The following is a 24,653-nucleotide window of genomic DNA, read 5'->3' as shown; positions in this document are numbered from 1 at the left end:
TTCGTCCGGCAAGGAGACCCGAAACACCGACCTCGAGTAGGATTTCCTTAATAATGCCGAAGATGGATAGGAAAAGGTTTTGCAGGAAAAAGGAACGACAGAAATGAATGAAGTTGCGGGAGAGAGATGGAAGAGGAGATCTGGCTAGGGGTGGACATGTTCTCCATTTGACAATTGCCCCCCTGGTAGCATGTTCAATCTGCGAACATTCTGCTACCAAGCCTGCGAGGCCCATGTCCTTCCCCCTTGAGCATTAATTAGTTAGCTGGCATGAGTTGGCATCTCAAGCGAAGCTTGGCAACAGCGTGTGGACAGCGGCGGATGCAGGACCCTCTTGGCTTCCTCAGCTCGGCGTTCCGCTGGTGGAGAAGGGGTTTTTTCTCTATTCAGTTGTGATGTTCGCACAATGTCAGCAAAAGTAAGCAAAAACCTAGAACAACCTGAAAGTTAATATGCTGCACGGCCGCCCCCCCTTTGTCGATCGATCCAAGCGTTGCGTGGCAGTGTTGACTGCTGTTGTCCGGGTCCAAGACAAAAAAAACATGGGACCAGCGTCACCTGGAACTTGGCATGCAAGTGTGTCTGCAAGGGGTTCTTTTGATGGAGATTCCATAAAAAAAAGCCACTTCGCGAACGGAGCCGCAAAAGCTTAGCCGTCGACTCTTTGGTGAGGGATCAGCGGCCCGAGGTACAACGCACATGTGTTCTAGGGCAAAGCTGACCTGGAAAAAGGAGGGCGCTAAAGAACACGATGTCGATGGCAATAACGAGGGGACAAGGAGCCATGTCAATTTAGGCAATGATTGCTATCGTGAATTGACAGGCACGAGGTTGCTGCGTGTCGCATATCTTGACTCGGCCCGGTCCCCTCCTCTCTCGACTCGTGTACCGCCAAGACCCCTGACAACAACAACAACTGCTTGGGGATTTTTCTCAAATGTTGACGACAAAAGTCAAATATCAGAGCAAACGCCAAAAAGCCTCGCGGGGATGATGGATTCCGTGCAGTATAAATACGCCACAAAATTAGGACGGGACCCCTTTGCTAGCTACAGTACGAATGGTCTGCTCACCCCGTCTACAAGGCTGCCTGTCATAAATCATGAACCGTCACATAATGATATTATAAATTGTTCAATGGGGGGGGGAGAGCCAAGAGGAGGAACTGCTTCCGGGACCTGGCATTATGTGTGCTAACTAATACCAAGGCCAACCTTGGCCCGATAAAATATCCGCATCACATCGAATTCCACTCATTCGAGGTCACCTTGCTCTGACCCCTGACCAACACACATCCCACGGACCCCTTATGAACCCACCAACTCCCTCGCCTTCCCCTCCAGCGCCGCCATCTCGTCCTCGCCCATCGCCAGCGTCGTCGCCAGCCACGCTCGCGCCTTGTCCACCACCAGCTCCCACACCTCCTCCTCGTCCGCCATCTTCGCCCGGAGGTATGCGACCGTGCACAGCGTCGCCGCCGCTTCCGACTCCACTCCGAGCCGCTCCCCAGCGCTCTCCGGCGTCACCCCGCCCAGTAGCGTCTCCAGCTCCGCCGACCACGTCCAGCTACCGCCAAATGTCTGCAGCGCAATGATGGCCTCGAGCGGCGTCGACTTCTTCTTCTTCTCCTCTGGCCCTGAAAGCGATTCGCGCGGGTCGCCAGCCGCTGCACCACCAAAGGCACCACCGGGCGGCGCCGCGCTCGCCTGCGGCGCCGGTGCTGAGAATGCTGAGAATGCTGACGCTGACTGCGGTGGTGGTGGTGGTGGTGCCGCGCTGCCGGAACCAAACAGAGCACCAGAGTTGCTGCCCGTGTCAAGGGCATAGAAGCTGGGGGCACTGGGGCCGACGGGGGCGCCGCCGAAAGCGACCGGCGCCGCGGGCATGGGTGCTGCGCTGCGCATCCTCATCGCGGCCATCGGCTGCATCATAGACCTCTTTGCGAATCGCGGGCCGGCGTGCTGCTGCTTGGCCGCCTCACCGGAGTCATCCATAAAACCGAAGCCGACGTCCTCGTACTCCTCCTCCTCATCGACCTTGTCATCTGATTTGGATCCCTCCGCCGGCGCCACCGACTTGCCCGTCACCTTCTTAACCGCGACGAACGAGCACCACTTGCCCGCCACCTGGTACTCGACCCCGAGCTTCACGGCCGCCTCCTTGGCCACGTCCGTCATGCGCATCGCGTACACCTCCCGGAGCGGCTTGCCTCCCTCCTTCAGCTTGGCGTCGCGCACCCAGCCGCGGCCCTCCTCGAGATCCTGCACCGCCTTACGCGCCGCGAGCTGGTGCACCGTGGTGCCCTTGGCGTCAACGGCCACGATAGGGATCTCCAGCGTCAGCGGACCTTGTGGCGCGGTGCCTCGCAGGACGACCGACTTGGGCGTGTGGTTCGCGCGAGCCTCTGAGAGCAACACGTACACGGTCGTCCGCGTGAATGGGAACAGCGGAGGAATGGTGTATGGTGCTTGTAGATATGTTGGTGTGGGCAGGGTGGGAAGGGGCAGCTCCTTCTCTTTGGCGTCGGGCATCTCCAAGTCCTCATTCTTGACCGACGTGTCGTGGAGAGAGATGGGCTTTTTCGCCGGCTCCTCGACGCTGTCCACGATGGTGCACTCGTTGACTTTTTCCACCAGCTCAAACTCGTCGTCGTCGTCGTCTTCGCCCTTTTCGTACTTGATCTCGAGGCTGTAGTCGTTGACATGGGGCGTCAGGGCGCCCTTGAGCATGCGCACCACCTTCTTGCTCATATTCTCGTTCTCGCCAACCGACTGCGTGAAGCCGCGGCCTGCGCGCGCCACACCCTCGATGAGCGAGTGGCTCACGTCCGCGCCAACGCCCAGCGCGAACAGCCGGATCGCACCCTTGGCCTCCTCCACCGCCTGATTGACAGCGTCAAACGTCGCCTGCTCGTCCCACGTCTCGCCGTCCGTCATCAGGAACACCTCGAGGTTGCGGGAGGAATCGCGGTTGGCGAAGGTGGCCTCGATGGGCTCGCGGATCATCGTGCCGCCAAAGTCGGCCTTGAAGCCGCTAACGTGCTTCGCCGCCTGGTCTAGCGTCGTTTGGTTGTAGGGCTGCGACTTGGGCCACAGGAACGAATGCGTGGAGCCGAAGCTGCAGATATTGAAGAGCACGCCGACGGGCAGCGACCGTAGAAAGACTTGCAGTGCGGCGACAAGGTTGGGCAGCCTCGTGCCCGTGTCCATGCTGCCGCTGCGGTCGCAGATGAAGACCACCTCGGGCGTCTCGGCGGCGAGGTTGAAGCGCGGCACCAGCGTGGCCATGACGGCGCGCCGGCCGGGGATGGTCGCGTGCGTCTCGAGCACGGCCGAAGGGTCGCCCAGGCCCTTGGCGCAGACCTGCACGATAAAGTCCTTGTCGAGCGCCACCTCGGTGCGCGTGAGGCTGGCCGAGGCGCATTGTAGAGACGGGTCTTCATTAGCCTGTGTAGATGTAGTGCCGATGTTGACCGAGATGGGGTGTGACGGGGACTGCACGCTCTTGATTGCAGCACCGGTCGCCAAGTCTACATCAACCGTGACGCCGAAGGACGCGTCTGCCGTTGTTACGTTGGACTGGTTCACCGGGATGGGCAAGACCAGGTCGTCGGCATAGCGCGGGGCGATGCTGGTCGGGATGGTGTAGCGTAGGCCGTCCACCTCGGCGTCGTGCTTGAGCTCCCCGAGGAAGGTGATTTCCACCTTGGCCTCCTCGTTGGGGCCGACGTTGCCCAGTGACGTGGTAAAGACATCCGATGCCCGGTCCGACTGCTCGAGCAGGCCGGCCTGCTCACCGCGGGCGACAGCGGCGTCAAACTCCTTCTTGGCCTCTGGCTTGGACTTGACAATGCCCTTGATGACAGTCGTTCCAATGGTGCAGGTGAAGGTGACGACGGAGACGCCGTCAAAGAGAGGAAACACGTAGCGGGATTCCTTGATGGTCTCGGATGTCGGGTTCTTGAAGGTCTGGGTGAGGGTGGTGCGGGAGGTGGAGGCGAGCAGCGTGGCGTGGGCGCTGACATGTGTAAGAGGCAGGTATTTGCGTTCATTCTTGACGATGACGATGCAGCCACAATAGCCGGCGCTGATTCCGGGGTACAATGGTGGTCTCCAAAAAGGGCTCATGGTGATGATGTGTTTGTTGTATGTTTTGGTTGTGCGTTTGTTGGTGGCAAATGACGTCGGGAGCTGTCTGCGGGGTACTCGTAAGTTGCAAGGTTGTAGTATGTGTTTGCTGCAGTTGAGGGGTTGTGATTATGATGAAGAGAAGAGAAAAATCCAGTCAACAGCGGCGAGGTAGGTCTCTATTATATACCCGTGTTTGAGGCAGTATCCTCTCCCCGCTTTCATATTCAAGAAGAGTGATGCCTATTAAGATGCGTCGTGTCCATCCATATCCATCCCCACGATTGGCCACAGCTCCAAGGCTGCACCTGCGATCGCTGCTGCCTTCCTGGGAGGCCGCCTTACGGACCGCTAAACCTAGTACTAAACTAGAGGCTAAGGGCCTAGGCTGAACGGCAGGGCCTTCCGAGAAAGCAAGATGGCGTGGCATACCAGTTTTCGTGAGTCAATCGGCAGTTGCACTAGTATTAATTTATAATGAATAGAGAAGGCAGCGATTCGATTCGGCGAGCCAAGACGCAAGATCGGGTCGAGGTGTGGTGTCCACGCGGCAGCATCCAAGTTGTCGTCACATCTGCCATCTTGACTCTACCTGCAGTCTGCAGGCTACAGTGGATTGTCGCAGTGGATTGCAGGTGCAGGGATCTCCTCTCCTTTATTCACGTACCCATGTCCATCGGTGCAGAGGTTGACCACCCTCACAGCCAGCATTCGCGATAAACCGCAGCAACCCGAGACAAGCTTCGCCCACAACTCCCACTCGCCACAAGCCAAGGACGAGCAATGGAGGAATACAAAGACCCTCGCTTATTACTAGCGCAACGACCGTTGAATCCTGAATACTAACTAAATGATTTCAAAGCGTTCGCTGATACAATAGTCTACCGCCCTAGCCGTCCACTAGCCTACCTCTCTATCGTTGGCCCTTGTTCACGACCCCGGCCCTGTACCTGCAGCCTGGTCTGCATCTGCACCGTAAAATTTCTAAATCTTTGAGGATCCTATTAATAAAGAACCCCACGCCCGCCAAGGCCCCCCGTCCGTCTCCTTTTCCTTTCGCCAGATCTTCTTCTCCCGCCCACCCCATGAATTCAACATCGGCGGCGGCCACGGCCACCACGGCCACGGGGCTCCCGGCGCTGACCACGCCCTTCGCGCCGCCCGCCAGCTGCACCGACACCTTCAACACCACCCTCACTTACCTCGCCGGCCTCGACTCCGCCCACCCGGACGCGACGCACGTCACCGTCCTCGCCGCCTCGCCGGCGTCCCGCGGGGGCTGCCTGGCCTCGGGCGCCAACGTCCACCGCGACGGCGCCACCGTCGTCGTCCGCCCCGGCGTCTGCCCCAGCGCCTGGGTCGCCTACAACCTCAAGGTCGACGGCCCCCAGTACTACCCGAACCCGAGCGACGCCGCCTCCATCACCTTTGAGGCGTTTTGTTGTTCTAGGTACGCTAGACATCTCCTCGTCATCATTGCAACGCTAACAACAACACACCAGCGGCTTCTCCGCCGATGAGACGTCCACCGTCATCCCCGGCTTCGGCCCGGCCTGCACCAAGCTCGTCGCCCAGACCTCCGCCGTCACCGCCGGCCAGACCACCATCGCGCGCACCGTCAGCGCCCACGCCGCCTGGCAGGTCCAGTGGCGCGCCGCCGACGCCTCCACGCTGACCCCCGCGCCGCCCTCCATGGGTCTCTGCTACGACGTGCAGGTGCCCACCTGGACGCCCGGCGCCGAGGCCACGGGCCGCCGCAGCTGCCGCAGCATGCAGGTGTCCCCGGACAGGCACCAGTACGACGGGCTGCTGTACCTCGCCATCGTGCTGCCGACGGTCATCGGGTTCCTGCTCATCGCGGGCTGCATCTGCGGCTGCGTGTGCTACAGGAGGAAGAAGAATCGGCAAAAGAGGGAGGCCGAGAGGCCGATTGAGTTGCCGGGTGACGAAGTCTCCCTGACGCAGTTCAAATCACACTACTCCAGTAGTCGTAATACATAATACTAATGATAATGCATGTACATAGATGCTAGCAGGCGGCACATCTAGCAGCCTGGACATGACTTGAAATAGCCAGCATATTCTTCTTGGTTCAACATATAGATAATTATTCATAAATAATCTGCATCAAGCCCACGTGTCCCCGCGCTGCGAGGTGTCCATACAAGTTGTCCGAGTACACATCATGATAGCAAGTATCTTATATTACACCGCTGTGGGACGCTTCTAGCTATCTAGCGCTCTAATCTAACATCTATCTTCCATTTCATTGTCATTGTACAACTACAGCAGCGCTCGGTGAATCGAACTAGCCCTAGCCTTGGCTCAACGCCTCCGAGCGCTGGCTCATTGGCGACCGGCAATCATCGCTCTTGGCCGTCGCCAGCGAGCTGTCCGGCGTATCAATCGGCATCTCGAAGCTCATGTCGGATTCGCGGCTGCTTCTCGGCGTAAAATTGCGTCCGCGCGAGCAGCCGCCTTCCGAGCTCAACATGTGGTGGCTACTCTTGTCCGAGAGTCTCTATTCTCCCGAACGTTCAGTACCAGCACCACGCCACAGTCCGTAGAACCCGTCGCAATTCTTCCACATCTTGATCGTGCCGTCCTCGGAACCCGTCGCGTACAGCTTGCCGTCGGGAGAAAAGGCAATAGACCAGATGGGGCCGTGGTGGCCCTTGTGGGTGTCGATTTCAACCTCGTCATCGTAGCGAATCACCTTGGCCCAGGTACCAGGCTCCTCGCCCACGACCAGCTTGCGTCCCTTGATGTCGAGGGCCACACTAGCAATCGAGTTTGGGAGTGTGATGCGCTTCAGCTCCGTCATGGCTCGCTCCTCGCCCCAGAAGTAGGCTGTCTTGCCGGCTGCAACGGCAAGCACAGGCTTGCCTCCTCCAATATCGATGGGTGAGGCCACGCTCGGGCACAGCGAAATCATCTCACACGACTTAATCTCCCCGTCCAACACCTGTTGGTGAATGCAGGTGCGGCTTGGAACGTCCAGCCATCGAAGCGTTTTGCCCGACGCAGTAATGATGACGTTGGGGTCTTGAGTCCAGCAAATGAACTTGATCGAGTCGGTATGGATACCTTCGCCAATCTCAAAGCCAGCGGAAGCCGGGATCGTCACAGCAGAGCCAGGGCTAGAGGCAGAGAGCTCCGAGAGATCAAAGACTCGCAGCTTCTTTTCCATGCCACCAGTGGCAACGAGGTCCGAGTTGTCGGGAGGGTAAGCGACGGCTCGGACAATATGGTCGTGCTGAATGGTGTAGAGTATCTCGCCGGTATGGGTGTCCCAGATTTTGCTGCAGAGTTGTTAACACAAGTATTTTCATCCTTCAAAGATGACATACGCCGTAAAGTCTGCCGACGCGGTGGCTGCGTTGGATGCGTCAGGGCTCAGCCTAGCCTGCCAAACAGCTCCCTTGTGGCCGATGAAGGTGCCAATCCTGCTTGGTCAGCTCGGCCAAGGAAGTCGATACGTTGCGACTTACCAGTCTCCAGTAACGCCATCGCGAAGCATAGGGTTTCCATCTACTCCTGTTAGCAAAGGAAATGGGCGCAAACGCACGACGCTGACAAACCTTTGCAAGCAGAGATCAGGTAGTACGTGTCCTCCTTTTCCAAGTTGGAGAATCCAATGTGCGGAACGGGACGAGAGTGGCCGTGGCAGGTCAGTGGCACATACTGGCGACTGGCCTCGGTAGCCATGTCGAGGGGATGGAATGAAGGCAACGTTTCTTCTAGTTGGTCGATGTTTCAGGTGCCGCTATTCTCACGGCGAAAAGAAGCAAACAGATCGTAACGGTCTCGTAAATCGTAAATGTCGTCAGGTCGTGGCACGTGGCAAAGAGTGTAAAGTGATGCATAAACCCCGTAGATGGTTTTCGGATGTGGTGAATCCGTCCGGTTCCTCACAAGAAGCGGCTTCCTCTGCGTAATGAGTGAAACGCACGAGCGCCGTGGTAAGAGAGTGTGTCGAGGTTGCTCCTGGGTTTTACCCGCGGGGCAGCGCTCAGACCGGCGACAGCAACGCCACAAGCTGTGGCGCGGATGTGGCGCAGCACCTTCCTCGCCAACAAGGAATCAAGGGCTCAAGGAGGACAGAAAGCTGTATTCAAAAAAAAAAAAAAAATCAGAGCTAACGTAGAAAATAAAGGAATATGAAAATGGATAAAAAGATGGACATCATTGCTAGAACAGTCTATTTTGGATACACTGAGTTTGTCCCCTAATAAACCAGGCCCCTATTTTGACAAGTTTTCCCACCAAAACATGCATTTTCCCCTCCACGCCCTCCCCCACGAAGATCACCAGCAACCGCATGCGATTGTCAGGTCACTATTTTTGCTTCCCAGACAGCCAATCGTCAATGTACCTCAGCGAGACCTCATCACACTCCACCGACGAGATCTTAAATTCCCGACCTGAAAACATCGGCCCCCTCCAGCCGCCGACCACGCCGCCCTTCTTGATGTGCTCCCCCATCGGCGTGCACGAGTCCAGGTCGATCAGCACGGCCCCGCCCTCGGCGTCGAACATGATGTTGGTCGCTGAGACGTCGTTGTGCGCGTAGCCCAGCCGGTGCAGGTGCGCGACGGCCGCGCCGACGGCGCGCATGCACGCCCGTCTCTCCTCCGGCCCCATGCGCTCCTCCGCCGCCGCCGCCGTGCCCGGCCGCATCCTCTCGACGCGCTCGTACAGCGACTCCACGTACCGGGGGAAGGCGAGGCGGACGATGCGGCCCTCGTGGACGACGCAGCCGACATAGGCGCCGAGGTGCGGATGGGGCGTCGCGAGGAATTGCTGGTGCGTGCGGGCCTCGGCGAGGAAGAGGTCGGCAACGGCGGTGTCATCGCCTCCCTTCCACTCAGCCGCACTGGGTGACTTGAGGAAATACCGCCCCTCCTCCTTCCCTTCCACCGAGCCAGGGTCGAACTGTGTCAGACCCTCTTCGAGCAACGGGTAAATGGCAGAATCGGGTATCCTGTGCATGGTGGACAGGAAGCTGCTGAACGTGGCGTCGTCCAGATCCTTGTAGATCCCAGCCATCCACCGACCTCTGGCGCTCAGCGATCGCGTCCCGACATAGGCTGCATAGCCATCGAAGGCCATCAGCTCCAGCCGCTTTGGCTTCCAGGTGGTCTTAGCCGCAGCGGCGCCGCCTTCTTTGTCGGAAGACTCACCCCAAACCTCCTTGACGTGGAGCCATGTATCGGTAGCCGACATCGTGGCATGGCCTTGCTAGAACAGCGCTGTCGACAGGAGTCTAGATCGTTCGCGATGCGGCAGCCGGCGATAGTTTTCCAAACATGGCGATGTCGAAAGAGGAAAGAAAACAAATGGGTGGAAAGTCAGGTCTCAGCCACCAGGTCTCACAAGGACGGTGCGGGACCGGTGAAGTTGAGCGCTGCTTCTTGCATAGTCGATTTTGAAATTTACATAGTCGCGCTAATACCTTGTAAGCTAACACCACACTAGGTACCTAATAGAGCTCTACCGAGTAGCGCTCCCGAATCTACCGTCGAAGCCGGCGCCGAGGAGGCTAGCGATAGTGATGGTGATGATGGTGATGATAGTGATGATAGTGATGATAGTGATGATAGTGATGATAGTGGTGATAGTGGTGACAGTGGTGATAGTGGTGATAATGGTGACAGTGGTGATAGTGATGATAGTGGTGATAGTGGTGATAGTGGTGATGGTGGTGACTCTGCAAATTTCAAAATCGACTTTGCAAAAAGCAGCGATCGGTGAAGTCGGCAGCAAAATGCATCTATGCAGCAGCCGAGACACTTGTGCAATCGTGTAGGCCTTCTATAGGTCGCGCGAGGTCATATGATGCTTCAAATGGTTGCACAAGCATGCAGCCCCCTGGATGCCCGTCAGCTACCCCAAGTGTTAGCCAGGTCCTCGCATCTGCAGCAGCCTCTGACATCATTCACCTTGCCAGCCGTGAATTCCCATCTGAGAATCATGTATTCGCGCCCAAAGATGTGGTTATGACCTCGTGTAACTCAACTGCTGCCCAAAGCTTGCTTGCTGTACAGCGAGCTTGACATAAAACAGGACGGCCTTCTCTCTCTTGTGGACTCAGATAATTACCAATTGACCCTGACACAAAACGACATCCTCGAGCTTACCAGACGTCTCAACCGATTACATACGACCATGGCGCAAGGCACCCCGACCGAACTGGTCCCCAGCTGCAAGTGGGACTCAAAGATAGCCCCCGACGGTACACGAGAAACAAAGATCAAGGAGGACTGCAACCAGCCGACCTGCCCGGCGTCGGTTGCTTACAGTGGTGTCAAGAAGTGAAGGCCCGCGTGGGCATCTTGGTCTCATGAGGTACGCAGATCCACCGCCCTGCATATTCCATCTTGCAAGTTGATTGTACGAGGCGTGCCAGGCGAGCTGACCTGACTCGCAGTCAAGCTGAGGCGCGCAATAGAAGAACGCAAGATGGTTGTCATGTTGTCATTGACTGAATGGCTGCTGCGGCTTTCACCGTACCGCAATATGCGTCGAGTGAGGATTTGAACCGCGCGCGGCGGTAACGGAATCCACAGGAAGCTCAGAAAACACGCGTGGGGAAGCTGCATGCGCTTCATTTCACATGCAGGAGAAAAGTACCCGTTTTTTGTGCCTTTGGGTATATTGGCTGCTATGACTGTATCTAAGCAATGGTCTGTCGCTCAAGTTGCAAGTACACTCACTTTGTGCGCTGCCATCGTGGGCCATACCTACCAAGTATACCTCCCTCCCTCTTCCCAGACCAAAACCCAAAAGCTTGATTCCCAGGCGGCAAAAGGGGGCAAAAGAAAAACTAGGGCGAAAAAGAGGGCGCGGGTGCGCCTTTGCAAAGTGATTCTTGCCGCAACGACAGACCTGTGGCATCTGCAGGATGCTTCTGCCACCTTGCCTCAGCACGGCTAGGACCGGTACATCAAGTATGAGGCGAGGGATTAATTAATATCAACTACAAACCTGATTGGCGATGGACATTTTTTCATATTTCTCCTCGGCCCCCACCCAAGCTGCATTGACGTTTGCAATGCGATGCAATGCGATGCAAGGCCAACGCCCTGCAGCGTCAGCAGCAGAGCCTGGATTGCACTTGGCCTGGCGCAACTGGGTACTGAGAAACTCCGTTTCGCTATGGATAGGAGGGAAGCTTGTGTATACGTTTATGCAGCATACAATATGCCATGTATGAGTCTGCATGTCATGGTAGGGCTGGCGCTACGACGTGCAACGCCTCACCATCACCAAACCGGGTGATCGGAACAGGCCAACGCCCAAGGTGGCTTTAGGGCCTCCTCCATAGGCTCTACAAAATTAAATGCTGCTGTCTACAAGGGTTGATACTTGTGACAGAGCACCAAGACCATTGAGCGTGGAACTGCAAGCTTCGATGGACCGGTCCGAGGGAACACCAGCAAAGCCAGCCCTTGTCCGAGTTGCCATGAATACAGAGCACACACAACACTTGGTGGCTGAGATTGACCAATATGATGCGCTCATCTTCCGCTTCTAAATATACACAGTTAGAAATACCTTCCCGTTGTCGCACAAGCCCGGTTCGGGTCGCTATGTGCGACGACGGGTGTCCTATCACTCCGCGAATCAACAACCTCAACACCATGCCATGTGCCCTAACAAAATCGCATCCCCAAATCCCCATCTCTTACAAGCAGCAGCAATTTCCACTTCCTCGCAAAGACCATGGCGGTGCCTCCTCCTCCTCCTCCGTACGAAAACGACCCCGACTTCCTCGCAGAGCTCGCCAAGATCCGTAGCGAGGCCATGTCCGGCCCCTACTCCGAGCACCTCATCCGCATCTTCCACCGGTGCAACGAGGTCTTCCAGCTGTCTATCTCCCAACTCCAGCAGCTCACCGCCCAGAGCCACGAAGCCATGGTCCTCCTCCGCCCACCGCTGCTCGACGACGCTTCCTCGCGGCTGTCCGTGCTCTTCCACCTTCAGCTTCCAGCCCAGGAGAGCCACTGGTCGTCCGCGCACACGCTGCCGACCGGGACCTGTTGCAGCGCGCAGGCGTGCTACACCGCGACGCGACGGGGCATGCTCATCGACTTTGACGCCGCGCTGGACACGTCAGCGGCCAGACAGAGCAACAACAACGTCGCGGGGACGCTCGAGTACATGGCAGTCGGCCTGGCCAGGGAACAGGGGCCGCACACGTACAGGCACGACTTGGAGTCGCTCTTCTACGTCCTGCTGCATGCCGTGGCCAGCAGCTGTGACGGCACCCTGCCGGCGACGAGCCGGCTGGCGCGCTGGGCGTCGGCTGACGACTAGCAGTGTGCCATCGAGGCCCGCGTCAAGGACATGGCCAGAGACAACTCTACGCGCCTACTCACTTAGTGGGATCCGCAGTTTCAGAGCTTCAAACATCTCGCTTGGGATCTCTGGCGTCTTTTGTTCAGGGACGGCGACGAGCTTTTTTGGGGCACCAATACCTCCGACGATGGCATGAATGCCCTCTATGACGGCTTCTTGGCCGCCTTTGATAGCGCAATTTTCCGATACAAAGGTGGCACTTCGATGAAGCCAGAGAAAAAAAGATACAATACGTATTAAGCTATCTCCTCGCTTTGCCCATTTTCCCTCGATTTTACTCATCAAACTTAATTAGGTCATCGCTGAGGTCCTTTGTAAAATCCAGGGTCATCCCTCTCATACGTTCTTCTCTTCCCGCTTCAAGCACCAGTTCCCCATCTTCCAGGTCCACCAACGTCTCTCCCATATCTCCTTCTCTCACCTCACGAGCCAGCGCCTCTAATTCTACAATGAACGCATCATAGCCAAGCTCAATCATGTACTCGCTATTTTGTGAGCTGCTATTCTGGCTGTGGACAATCGACGAGGGGGTCTTGGTTATGATGGTCACTGGCGACGCCTTGTCAACTCGCTCCAGTGCTCCTTTGGTGAGGCTTGTAGTCGCTAGCGCGGGAATGAACGACGCTTGTCCACGCTGTGGCTGTTTCGGCAAGATTGTGTTTTGGATAGCTTGCTTTTTGATGCTTCTCTGTCGCATCCCGTCTTCCAATACTTCGTCAACTTTGCAAAGCTCCCCACGGCATCCTAGCTCTTCCGAGACCGAGTCCCAATCTTCCAGAGAGCGAATTAGGGTAGTTCGGTTGTGAACAGGACACAAGAGTGGCAGTCACCTTTCTCGCAGCGGACTAAGAGCCTCTAGTACTGGGCCCCAAGTTGTGCTCTCTTTCAGGTTTGTCGCATTGCCAAAGATGTACATGACATTTCTAGCTCGGCTCAATGCCACTGTTGCGCGGTGTGTGTTTTTAACAAAACCAGCGCTTGCCCGTTGGCTTGATGGCGGGCTGCGGACAACGGACAAAAGAATGACGTCGTTCTCGCATCCTTGGAAGCTGTCGACAGTCTTACAAACTCTTGACAGTCCGAGCTTTTCTTCGATTAGCTCCTTTTGCGCAGTATAGAACGTTAGGATTGTCAGTTTCTCGAATGGTATGCCACAGCTGACTAGATATCGAGCAAACTGCACGACCATCTCAGCCTCTCCATTGTTGCAAGTGCTCTGGCCAGAAGTGCCACAATTCCTTTGTTCTGGCCACGAATGGTCGAACCACCATAATGGTACACTTAGGCCTTTGACCTTGTCGCGTTTCAGCACAGTGCTGTGATCGCCAAGCCCGGGATAGAAGACATTGACAAGTTGTCGAATTTCTGGTATCATGCGTCTCTGCATATTCAGAACCTGGCATGGCATGCTATTTCTTGTAATCAGTCGTTCAAACAAGGAAACATCCAAAGCGAAGACAGGTTGTGTTAGAACAGGATAGATGGCGCGTGGGGTAAGCTGCTGGTGATCACCAACCAGAGCAAGGTGTGTAAGCGAAGGCAGCAATGCTGCTGTGATACTTCCTTCTGTAGCTTCTGACGCTTCGTCGATAATCAAGGTGGTAGGGGCAATCTTGCATAGTAGCTGCCGGTACTTTGATAGACCAGTGATGGTGCATCCAATAATTTGAACGCCAAGTTTTGTGACCGCGTAGTCACGTTCTATCTTGCTCTTTTGAAGCCGACGACAGGCAGCCTGGAACTTGGTATAATACTCTTCAAGCTTCTCTTGACTTTGTTGAGACAGCTCAGAGCACATGTAAGTAAATAGTTCGGCTCGGTGCTGGGCTTTGACTTTGTACAAGTCCCCGTGGCGGGCCAGCGTAGACTTGAACCGAGTAGCCAGAGGCTCATCAGGGCGCTTCAGCATTTGAATGAACGGGCCGTTAGGCTTTTCTGGGTCTGGTAGTCTTTTCTCTTTGTCCATGTCCGCACTGTCATTGTTTTGGTCTTGGGTTCTGGTGACAGGCTTCCATTTTTCTGGCAACCCGGCTTTTGGCGGTGTTAAGCTCGAGAAGGATTTCCAGCCAAGCCATGCTAACAAGAGATCTGATTCCGCCGAAGTTTCCCACCCCTCATCTTGCAGGGAGTCAAACTGCTGCGTTGTGATGATCTTAGCATCCCTGAAGGATTTCGCATCGTAGTTCTGCTGGCCTTGGAAAGCCTTTTTTAGGTGTAGTTCGAGTACTTCACGTGCGGTTTCGAAATCCCGGTAAAAAACAACCGGCAGTCTCTTACCGGCAGCTTTTCCCTTATGTCTTTGTTGTATTTTGAATAGGGTGTATTTTTCGATTGTTTCTGACACTGTGCGGCCTCCAAGCCGACAGATGTCTAGATCTTTTTGTAGACAGCGATCGAGAAGCTGATCGACCGCATGGTTTGTTTGAGCGGCGATGACGATCGGTTTTTCAGGGTTGTGATACCTTAGTATCTCTTCCACGGCTGCCACCACCGTGTGTGTTTTGCCAGTCCCTGGCGGACCTTGGGTAACTGACAGCTCATGGCTTATCATGGCAACACTAGCGGTTGCCTGTGATTTGTCAAGAATGTTTCTGGTGCTCAGTCGTAATTCGACATCATTCTTTGTGACTTGGATGTCTCTAATGTCACTTGATAGAACATACTTGTCTATCGTGGACCTTCTTTTGTTAACCAGGCTATGTAAGAGATGGTGTGGCAACGTACTTCTCGAAGGCCGCTGTTCGAAGCGCCACCATTGTGTGTCGGACGGACTCAAAGTACCCATCCTTTGCTTCTAACATGTAGAAAGTAATGTTTGGGTCCAGAAGCTCACCTCCCCATGTCGAGAAAAACAAATCGACCCTTGATGGTGTATTCTCTGGTTCTGGCGGATCTGCGTCAAGGTCAGGCAAGAGACCACCAGCCAGGAAACGATATGCCACTGTGGCTACATAGCATTTGGACTTGAAGTGATCGGCGACCGGCGAGAGAACCACAAGAGATCCCTGTTGAAGCCGGCTGGGATTGGCCCAATCAATCGGTGTTGCTGCTGCCCTGTCCGTTGCAAACGAGACTCTGGTAGCAGCACCCTGAGCAGTCAAAACGATGCCCTGCACATGGACCTGTCACAGTGAGGTTAGTTGTGGTATTTAGTTGGTAAATAACTTATCTGGTGGAAGCTACTCACATCTGTGTAGACGTAGGCGAGGTCTCGTTCTGGCATGTCGGGTGCTTGGCGGAATTCCGAGACCGCCAGCCGCGTTGGCTCAACGGCTTCGTATCTCTGCATTCGATAATGCTTTTCGAGATATTCACTCTTAGAGGTAATGCTCTCATTTTGAATTGGTAGAAGGAGTGGTGAAGAGCTTGACAGAATCTCTTCGGCTGAAGGTAGTTCGGGCTCCTCCAGCCAGTTTGTTGATGACTTTGTATGACTGTCACCCATACCCCCCGGGGGGAGGAAGAACGAATTTAATTGCTAAACAAGGTGGTTAGTTAAAATATATAATGGTAGCTGCGTAAATACTCACCAATGCTCTATCTCCTTTTTGTTCAGCAATTCTGATTGGCAGAATCAGACAGACTCGAGTCGGAATGGCACGATTGAAGCAGGACTGAGAGACAATGAGAAAGCCGAGTTGCATGCAGCCTCTGCAATGAAAGAGATGAGTTGAAGAATAGTTGAAGACTGATTTTTTCACGAGCTGGATGTGATGTAGAAGAAGAAGAGGAGGAGAGGGGGAGGGGGATGAAGATGAGGAAGAGAAGAGGGAGAGGAGGAGGATGAGAGGGAGGGAGGGAGGAAGAGGGCGCCGAGAGAGAAACAAAAAATGCAGGACCTTGGAAGGGAAAGAGGGAGCGAGATTTGTTTGGATTGCTGCTCACCTTCCAATGATTTCGCCAGGCAGCAATAAACAGCAGGTGCCAGGTATCTCTCTGCCAACTGGCACGCCCGTTTGCAGGCAGCTTCGGCAGGCAAGACTTGCCGGTCCGTTTAAGTTTCCTTGGCGACCTGATAATACAGATCGTACATCGTTGTGAAAACGCCCAGATGGCAAAATATTGAATATTCTTCAGAGAATGTCGTTTCGGCTATGTGTATGTTGCAACTGTCAAGTGTGCATCAGTTCAGCTATCTTAACTGGTATTAGCTGGGGTTGACGACTTTCAGTTCACTGTGTTTCATGCACCAAGTCTGAACTGCAGCCATTCAGTGTGACGCTGCCATTTTTAAAAATTATTGGTATCCATCGTTTATGTGTTTATTTTGCACTGAGAAGTTTGGCCAGAATCACGATGTACCTTTTGTTTGCCCATCGCCAATCGCGAGACCATCAAGGCTGTTGATACCCGGCACCTACTTAGATTGCCAACCTGTTGAAGTATCAAGACTAGCAACCTGCAGCGAGTAGTTAACGTTGCCCGCTTGTTTCTAAAGAGAGTAGTATCGCGCTACTAGAATAAACGGCCAAGTGAGTCAGAGTGGGACATGCATCATTCTGATTGCATCCATTTAGATCTAATAGGTTGTCCTACTGCCTGTTTGGGATGCCCATCACCAGTTCAGCTGCAGGGAATAGCGGACCCGAACACTACATTCAAAAGGCGGCAGTTCCCAGCCCTTTGTCTGCGACATTCATTTTGTCAATCAACCAAAGACGAGTCCCATTGGGTCTATTGAAGCCAAAGAAGAATTGCCTGTTTTTCGTATTCTTCTCACCGTTGTACACCGCAACCTACCACCATGACAGACCTGAATTACACCGAGTACCTGCAGTCCGTCTATCCGGGAACAACGTGGGAGACCACCCGCCTGACCGGGGGCGTCGTCAATTCCACACACCGCGCGACGAGGCTTTCTGGGAGCGCCGGTCCGGCCAGTCTCGTCCTCAAGCACGCCCGTTCGTACGTCGAAAGCGTCGGTCCAGGCCTACACTTTTCTACCCAGCGACAGGTCAGGCTGCCCCCTCTTACCAGCATCCGGTCTTCCTGCTAACGGACGTCGCGCTAGGCTGTCGAGGCGGCGATTCTGAAACTATGGGATGAGGACGGCCCTCTGTTCGAGTCCCGCAAGACGGTGGCGCCATGGAAAACGCCGCGCCTCCTCCGTCACGACAGCGGCAAGGAGTCGGTCTTGAAGCTGAGCGTCTCGGATCAGGAGGCGTCCATCTTGCTGCTCTCCGACCTCGGGCGACTCGTCAACGTTGTCGAGTTTATCAAAACCGCCGCCAAGGACGCCGTTGCAACTGCCGACAAGATCGCCAAGCTCGGTCGCGACACGGGCTCCATCATGGCCCTCGTTCACAGCCCAGAGACGGTGCGGAAGATACAAGCCGAGCAGCCTCAGACGTACGAGAAGCTTTCCGTGTCCGTATCGAAGGGCATTGTCTGGGAATTCGCCGTCCTCCCCATCAAGGAACGCATCAAAAGCTACGCCAACGCGGACAAGCTGTTCACCGCCACGGCCCAGGAATACAACGACCCCGAGTACGACTACCGACCAGCCCTCAGCATCGGCGACTTCCATCCCGGCTCCATACTGCTGTCCGATCCCGCGGTCGCGGTGGACCTCACGCCCGCGCTGGTGGACTGGGAGTTTGGCCGCGCCAACGGCCGCGGCGTCAACGGCGACGTCGCCCAATTCCTCTCCAGCATGCGCTGCGAGATCCTCGACGCCCAGGACGACGCCGCCCTGCACGCGCTGCTGGTGCTGTACGTCACGAGCTTCTGTTCCGCGTACCGAGAGGCGGCCAGGCTCCGGGTGAGGAGGGACGTGCGCGACGGCAACCTGCAGCTTCTGCGGTCTGCGTTCTCCTTGCACGGCCGCGAGGACGTCAACTTGGCGCACGACGTGTACCATGCCAGCGCGCGGCGCAGGGACATGATTGACGTGGGTGTGTGGTATCTCGAGAGGGCCGGCGACAGCGCGGAGCACTTTGTGTCGGACGCCAACTGGGAAGAGATTAAAAAGGAAGACCGGTGTTTACTTCAGTCATTGTTCATTATGGAATAGGATAACATTCCGTCATCCATGCCGTCTCCCCCATTTGACCTGGCCACTACAAACAGCCAGTAGTAGCGCCCAGCCACCATCCCCGTCGTATACAGCAAAAAGACAGCAACACCGAGTGTATGAAAACGGCAAAAGAATAATAAATGCGTGATCTGGGAATCGAACCCAGGGCTCCCCGACGTTGCTGATGGCAACGGAGAATTTTACCACTAAACCAATCACGCTTCGTTGAATTCGACTCTCTTATCTGCCATTATCCATCTCACACGATAGTTTTCCCAACTAGGGCAAAAAAGGGGCCAGCCATCCACAAGTCCCACCAGCCCCCCTCTTCAAGGTCAACGAGGAAATCGAAATACGTAAAAAATGGCAAAAAGAATAATCAATGCGTGATCTGGGAATCGAACCCAGGGCTCCCCGACGTTGCGGATGGCAACGGAGAATTTTACCACTAAACCAATCACGCCTCGATGAAAGGCGCGTCATTATCTGGTTCCATGAGGTGCGTGTGGAAAAGCTTCCAGCCAAGCTGTCGTAGGGAGCAGGATGGGCAGTTTTTACCTACTGAATGATGGTGATTAAGTAGGCTCTTGCTGAATCAAGGGTATGAAGGGATAAAGAAAAATGTCTTGTGGGTATATTCCCGATGTCTACGCCATGCCAGTATGTACAAGGTCTGACGACCAACATCCCACCACCTCCATTTACACAACGAGCCGCAACATCAGCACACACCACCGAGTATCGACGTGGCACCCGAGATGGGCTGCCTCCGCCAGTTGAGGTGCCCGTCCGGACGGACCTGAAAGTCCGCCGCCTCCTCGATCAGCTCCCACACACCCGTATCCGGATCCTTCCGCACCGACCGCAGCACCACGCTCGCGCCAAAGTCCTCAAACAGCACCTCGCGCCTCCGCAGCCTTACCCACTGCCTTGCCTCATCATCCCCGTCCGCCGCGACCGCCCGCTCAACCTCCTCGTTGCGCAGCGCGATCGCGCGGTACACTCTACTATCGCGCAGCGCGTTGCGCACCGGGTACTGCCCGAGGATGCGCGTCGCGTCCGCGCGCACCGCCGCTTCGCGGCACCCGAAAGCGGCGATGAACAGCGGCCAGGTCCAGCCCGAGTCCATCGCGAAGCCGACGCCACCGTCAGGCGGCTGCCAGCGCGCCTGCAGCAGCGTCTCAGCGAGCGCGGCGATCTCGCGGTACTGCGGGGTCAGCGCGCGCGCGGTGACGAGGCCGGCGTACCGCGGCACTGTCGTGTACACGCACAGCACCAGGTACTCGACGCGCAGGTTGATGGCGTGCAGGTACGCGGCGGTGGAGGCGGCGTCGTGCCAGCGGCGGCGCACGGCGGCCCGGTACAGCGGCTCGTAGGCCTCGGCCCACCGCCGGATCCAGTACCGGCAGTCGGCGATGAACTTGCCGATGGCGGGGTCCTGCCGGACGGCGGCCAGCTTGGCCTCGACCTCGGCCTCGGAGCCAGCCTTGGCGAGGGCGAGCCGCGCGCTGGTGGCGGCCAGCAGCGGCATGTACTGCACCATGTTGCGCTGCACGAGCGCCCAGTAGCCCTGCGTCTCCTCCATGTCGGCGAAGGTGCGGGGCATCTCGCGCAGCGTGGTGATGGTGGTCCGCTTGGGGCGGAAGTACGGCGAGTGCTTGGTGAAGGGTGCGATGCCGGGCGGTCGCTGCGGAGGTCCGCTTGTTGGTGGCTTCGGCGGGCCTTGCTGTCCCGGACCAGGCGGGGTTGTGGAGGATGGGGAGGCGGCAGAGGGCGGTGATGTGGATGATGATGTTGGTGCGACCGGTGTGGTATTTTGACTTGACGGGCTGTCCAAGCTGCGTGGGCTGAGCACCCCCATGTGCTGGCTCTGTGGTGTGCTGGGGTCACTCTTGGGCGACTGCACATTACTTACTGCTGCTGACCGCTGCGGACTTGACATCGGCGACATCAACCGCGGGTCCCCCCGCAGTGATGGTGGCTGTCCCCCGGGATGCCCTGCCAGCTGCGGCGGGTCTCGGTCGCCCTTGAAGAAGGCAGCCTTGTAGGAGCCCAGGAAGGACCGCGACTGCAGTTCGAGCGGCTTGTAGCAGTCGAGGATCTCCTGGACCATGGCGGGCGGAGCGGGCGCGATGCTGACTAGATCGGGCGCGCGCGGGGTGCACCCGGCCAGCTCGTTGAGCATGGTAAAGCCGTGGGTGACATGCTTGAGCGCGGCGGGCGTGTTGCCGCGCAGCGCCTCGAAGCAGATGAAGAGCAGCGACGAGAGCAGCGCGGTTCGCAAGCCCTCGCGGGTGGGGCGCGCCGCCGACTGCCGCCGCAGCGCCTCGCAGTAGAGCATCACCGCGTTAAGGTAGTGCCGGTTGTCGTCGGCCAGTGGCGCGTTGCTGGATCGGCAGGCGCGTCGCAGGGCGCCGACGGCCATTGCGCCGTAGCGCAACGTCGGTTCCTCGAGGCTCAGCTGCGGCATGGTGGCCGTCCATAGCCGGGTCTGGTCGAGGCCGCCACTGAGAAAGGTGACGGAGAGGTGCGCCCACTCGTCAAAGTAGGCGCGCTCGTCCTGGCTGGCGAAGCGCAGGATGTTGACGAGGGGCTCGGTCAGCATCAGCGGCGCCTTTTTCGTGTGAATCAGCTTGGCGTTGTCGCCCGCGCCGCCGTCCTTTGCACCTCGTGTGGCGTCGTCGGTGGCATATGAGTCACAGTAACCTCGCCATTTGATGCAATTCAAGCACGCCGGCCTCGTTTCGTCGCACTTAACATGTCGCTTTCTGGGTTGAGAGTTAGAGCCTGCAGAACCGCTGTCGTCCCCTTGCTTGCCGCACATTGACTTACTTGCCTAGATGGTAGTCAACGGTTAGCTTTGTCACAACCCAAGTAACGTAGTACTTCGATAAAAGTCGGCTTACATGTCGCACAGCCAGTGCGCGCGCGAGTCGAACTGCGGCGGGTGTGTCTGGTACGAGATTCTAGAGCGAAGCGATGTGTGCCGCCACCGCGCGCCGAGGTGGCTGCGGCGGCAGCGGCACTGTTTGATGACTCGGCTGCCGAGGACCTATGATGGCGGCAGGCGCGGAGAGTGCTTAGCTGACCAGTCCCTTTTTCGCAGGAAGCTCACGCGTACGCTGGGGCGAAGATGTCTCGATCGTCTCCGGGCCCGTTGCGATGGCATGGGCGCTGGCTGCTGGTGGACTCACCGTGCTGAAGCCGCGTTTGTCGGCCGGGCGAGCGGAATCGAAAATTGAATCTCCATGGCCGCGCAAGTAAGTATTCGTTGGGCCTAGGCCGGCTTCGGGCGTCTTGGGCCAGGCGCGCGCACTTTTCCCGTGATGCCGCCAAAGGGATGATAAGAAGATGCAGCCTTCCAAATTACATGGGGAGACGAGAGGGGGAGTTGACGTTGTTGAGTTTCTGGCAAGTGTGCGGAGAGCCCAGCCGATTTAGCGTCGCTTGGCCGAGAGAGCTTGCAGTCTTGTCTGGCGGGCGGAGATTGATTTCGCTAACAATCAACCAATAAACCTGTTTGCCAGCCTTTTAGTACCAAGAATCGCCCCCAGTCCGTTGTGCAACGTTTGTTGGCGGCGAATGGGCAAAAGGGAAGCCCACGAGGATTATGGTGGCGTCGAGGATTATGGTGGCGTCAAGGTTATCAATCGTACTGGAAAGTGGGATGGATGGTCCTGCGGCGCGGAAGCCCAACCCACAAGCCAAGCCTACCTACGGCTTTTGTTATTACCGTCGCGAATTTCCAACTTCCCTGGCCCCAAAGCTTCCTGAAGGAGTTAAAAACTATGACTGAGAAGAAGCAGCCCATCGGGGTCCGGCCCGAAGGCGCTTCCTCGAGGCCGACTGGCTGGCGGGACGCCGTCCGGGAACGCCCAACCCAGTGACAAAGCTGAGTTTGGCTTGCGCAAAGGTGGGATAATGGCGTTGTGGTTGGTCCACAAGGCAGACTATTTACCTATTTATGCCATTTATTAAACACAACCCTGTCTGGCCCGGGAACGGCGGGATGTCATCATTCACAGCGCATCTGCTTATTAGCAGACTTTCCATCGCGACGAGTACAGTGTCGACAGTGTCGACAATTTGATTTATTTCCAATTCTGCACTCTTGTATGAGTTACCAGCCTTGCACACATCCGGAAGCCAAGACCGCGACAACGTTACAAGGTAATAAATCAATCCGTTGACATATCTGCCTGGGGGATCATCAGTGCATTCACCCACCATCACTAGCGCGCCGCCACTGACCTGAGTTTTGCCCACCTTTGTTTTTTCGGTGGGGGAACTTGGGGGAGAAGCGGGTATATCGAACTGCATGTCATAAACGAGCCTAGTCTGCAATGAAGATACGGGAAAGGCTCCCAGCCAAGTCAGTTCTCGGTTAAGGACAACCGTTGTCGACTGTGGAGGTACGGACAGATATACGGCGGCCCAGCAACCGCCACATCCGCGATGGACGGTGCTATACCACAGAGGATTGGCAGAGGGATAACAGGTTTTCACCAGAAATTATAAGTTGGCCTAAAGATATCTTAGATGATAGAGAAGGGGGCCTGATCACCGTCTAGGCGAGCTAGTAGCCATGGGGCATCCCGCAGCTACCCTGTACTAACGGCCTCAAATGCAATAAATGGCGTACTGATGACTCTAGGACCAAAGACCATATTTCTATGTGTTTGCATTATCGTATTCATAGCTTCTAGTGCCTGAGTGAGAGCTGAAGTGTAGTGATCAATCTGTAGTGTAGGCTGCCCATTGACAGGTGGTTGTTGTTCACACTCATTCCCCAAGCATGCAAATCATTTTGGTACTAGTACTTGGACAATCGGAAACAAGTATTCGCTCTTGACAGCCGCAAGGAAATACATCTGTAACAAGTCGAAGGGTATTTTCACATTTGCCCCTATCAGTGTAGTCGAGGAATATTGTCGGTGATGCCTGTTCCCTTGACTCGCAGCTGTTGGTTGGTGCTTGCCCTCGGACAAGTCGCGGCTCTTGGCGAACTCGGTAGGCCGGCGGCGACAATCGCGGCAGCTCTGGTGATGCTGCGCATTTCTGCACTGCGGGCGGCCGACAATAAACCAATGTTTCTTTTTTTTTTCTTTTAATATTTACCAAGGGCATGGTGGGAACTAAGTTTTGCAGCACAACTTCACAACTCGCATTGCGGAGCGTCCAACATGGTCGGCAGGTACAGGTGCCTCGCATTCTTAAACGGGCGAGCAAGGCACACCTTGCGCAACCACCAAGACGTCGCGTTGGTTACGAAACGGGCGGCTGACAGGTCCAGCCTGTGCCGCTGTGCCGTTGAAGAAAGGTTTCCACTAAACAGACTCGGCCGTGCCACTACCTTTGACGGATGCGGCTGACAGCCTCGCTAGGCGTGCGAGAAATTAGCGCTCTTCTAGCTGTCCGTAGGCTCGTTACTTGGAAGGTTTACGAATCATCCGTAGACGGAGCAGGTCCAAAGGGAAAAGGTGCAACAAAGAGCCTGCACTGGGAACAAGGCCCGGAGGTGGCGTGATTTTCAAAGCGTCAAAGAATGAAGAATTTTTTAACGAGGTCCATTTTCCAGTACAGGGTTGCACTGACAGTGTGATGATGCACAGAGATTTTCCGCTTTTCGCTCAAGGGTATCCGTTCGGGCCATTTATTAGACACGGAGATGGACAGGACATAAAACCGCAGCTATTAAGCCGCGTCAGCATGGAGGGGCGACACGGGCGAGTCGTGCACATATGCTGCATGCAAAGGCAAAAGGCCCAAAGGGTCAAGGGCAAGGGGCAAGAGCAAAGGTATGGATCGGCAGAAAAAGAGGCGAAACAGTCGCGGGTGGATCGGCGACACCTTCCTCTTTGTACTGGTGCGGCATCTTTCAAAACCAGGAGGCGAGCCTGGCCGAGGCTGGACGTGTCGCAGAGGTGCAGATCAAGCCTGAACAGACGAAGGGGGAGGCGGCCGCGGTTCCTGACATGCTTGCTGGCTTGTGGTGGTGCGAGTCGTATTCCGAAATGAGGGCATTGACTCTGAATGCTTGATGCGTGTGAATGGGTTACGTATACTTACACAGAAGGAACGGATGAGGTGGGTTGTCAGTTGTCAGTTGGGGTGGGATGAGTTATTAAGAGAGTCTGGACTGCTGTCGA

At 56.1% G+C, this 24,653-nt stretch overlaps 8 protein-coding genes across 8 annotated transcripts; 3 read left to right on the top strand and 5 right to left on the bottom strand.

Annotated features, from left to right (window-relative positions):
* Positions 1-1,307: 1,307 nt before the first annotated feature.
* Positions 1,308-4,127, bottom strand: ISF_08034 (von Willebrand domain containing protein; the record flags this gene model as incomplete). The annotated part of the gene is made up of 1 exon (XM_018851637.1): positions 1,308-4,127. The coding sequence occupies one exon, from the start codon at positions 4,125-4,127 to the stop codon at positions 1,308-1,310; it is 2,820 nt and encodes a 939-aa protein (XP_018701123.1).
* Positions 4,128-5,212: 1,085 nt separating this feature from the next.
* On the top strand, positions 5,213-6,128 carry ISF_08033 (hypothetical protein; the record flags this gene model as incomplete). The annotated part of the gene is made up of 2 exons (XM_018851636.1): positions 5,213-5,577; positions 5,630-6,128. 2 exons carry the CDS (start codon positions 5,213-5,215, stop codon positions 6,126-6,128), a joined length of 864 nt encoding a protein of 287 aa, XP_018701122.1.
* A 520-nt stretch (positions 6,129-6,648) lies between these two features.
* Positions 6,649-7,835, bottom strand: ISF_08032 (WD40 repeat-like-containing domain protein; the record flags this gene model as incomplete). The annotated part of the gene is made up of 4 exons (XM_018851635.1): positions 6,649-7,429; positions 7,478-7,573; positions 7,619-7,658; positions 7,709-7,835. 4 exons carry the CDS (start codon positions 7,833-7,835, stop codon positions 6,649-6,651), a joined length of 1,044 nt encoding a protein of 347 aa, XP_018701121.1.
* Positions 7,836-8,465: 630 nt separating this feature from the next.
* On the bottom strand, positions 8,466-9,353 carry ISF_08031 (Protein kinase-like domain protein; the record flags this gene model as incomplete). The annotated part of the gene is made up of 1 exon (XM_018851634.1): positions 8,466-9,353. One exon carries the CDS (start codon positions 9,351-9,353, stop codon positions 8,466-8,468), a length of 888 nt encoding a protein of 295 aa, XP_018701120.1.
* Positions 9,354-11,852: 2,499 nt separating this feature from the next.
* Positions 11,853-12,446, top strand: ISF_08030 (Protein kinase-like domain protein; the record flags this gene model as incomplete). The annotated part of the gene is made up of 1 exon (XM_018851633.1): positions 11,853-12,446. One exon carries the CDS (start codon positions 11,853-11,855, stop codon positions 12,444-12,446), a length of 594 nt encoding a protein of 197 aa, XP_018701119.1.
* A 2,738-nt stretch (positions 12,447-15,184) lies between these two features.
* On the bottom strand, positions 15,185-15,933 carry ISF_08029 (DEAD box helicase; the record flags this gene model as incomplete). Its single annotated transcript, XM_018851632.1, has 2 exons — positions 15,185-15,610; positions 15,676-15,933. 2 exons carry the CDS (start codon positions 15,931-15,933, stop codon positions 15,185-15,187), a joined length of 684 nt encoding a protein of 227 aa, XP_018701118.1.
* A 1,299-nt stretch (positions 15,934-17,232) lies between these two features.
* On the top strand, positions 17,233-18,501 carry ISF_08028 (hypothetical protein; the record flags this gene model as incomplete). The annotated part of the gene is made up of 2 exons (XM_018851631.1): positions 17,233-17,442; positions 17,500-18,501. The coding sequence occupies 2 exons, from the start codon at positions 17,233-17,235 to the stop codon at positions 18,499-18,501; spliced, it is 1,212 nt and encodes a 403-aa protein (XP_018701117.1).
* A 724-nt stretch (positions 18,502-19,225) lies between these two features.
* ISF_08027 (C6 zinc finger domain protein) lies at positions 19,226-21,673 on the bottom strand (the record flags this gene model as incomplete). The annotated part of the gene is made up of 3 exons (XM_018851630.1): positions 19,226-21,272; positions 21,411-21,556; positions 21,626-21,673. 3 exons carry the CDS (start codon positions 21,671-21,673, stop codon positions 19,226-19,228), a joined length of 2,241 nt encoding a protein of 746 aa, XP_018701116.1.
* Between the last annotated feature and the right edge of the window lie 2,980 nt (positions 21,674-24,653).

The sequence above is a fragment of the Cordyceps fumosorosea genome (genome assembly GCF_001636725.1).
Source record: "Cordyceps fumosorosea ARSEF 2679 chromosome Unknown scaffold_26, whole genome shotgun sequence".
Taxonomy (NCBI): domain Eukaryota; kingdom Fungi; phylum Ascomycota; class Sordariomycetes; order Hypocreales; family Cordycipitaceae; genus Cordyceps; species Cordyceps fumosorosea.
This window is presented reverse-complemented; position numbering and strand designations above follow the sequence as displayed.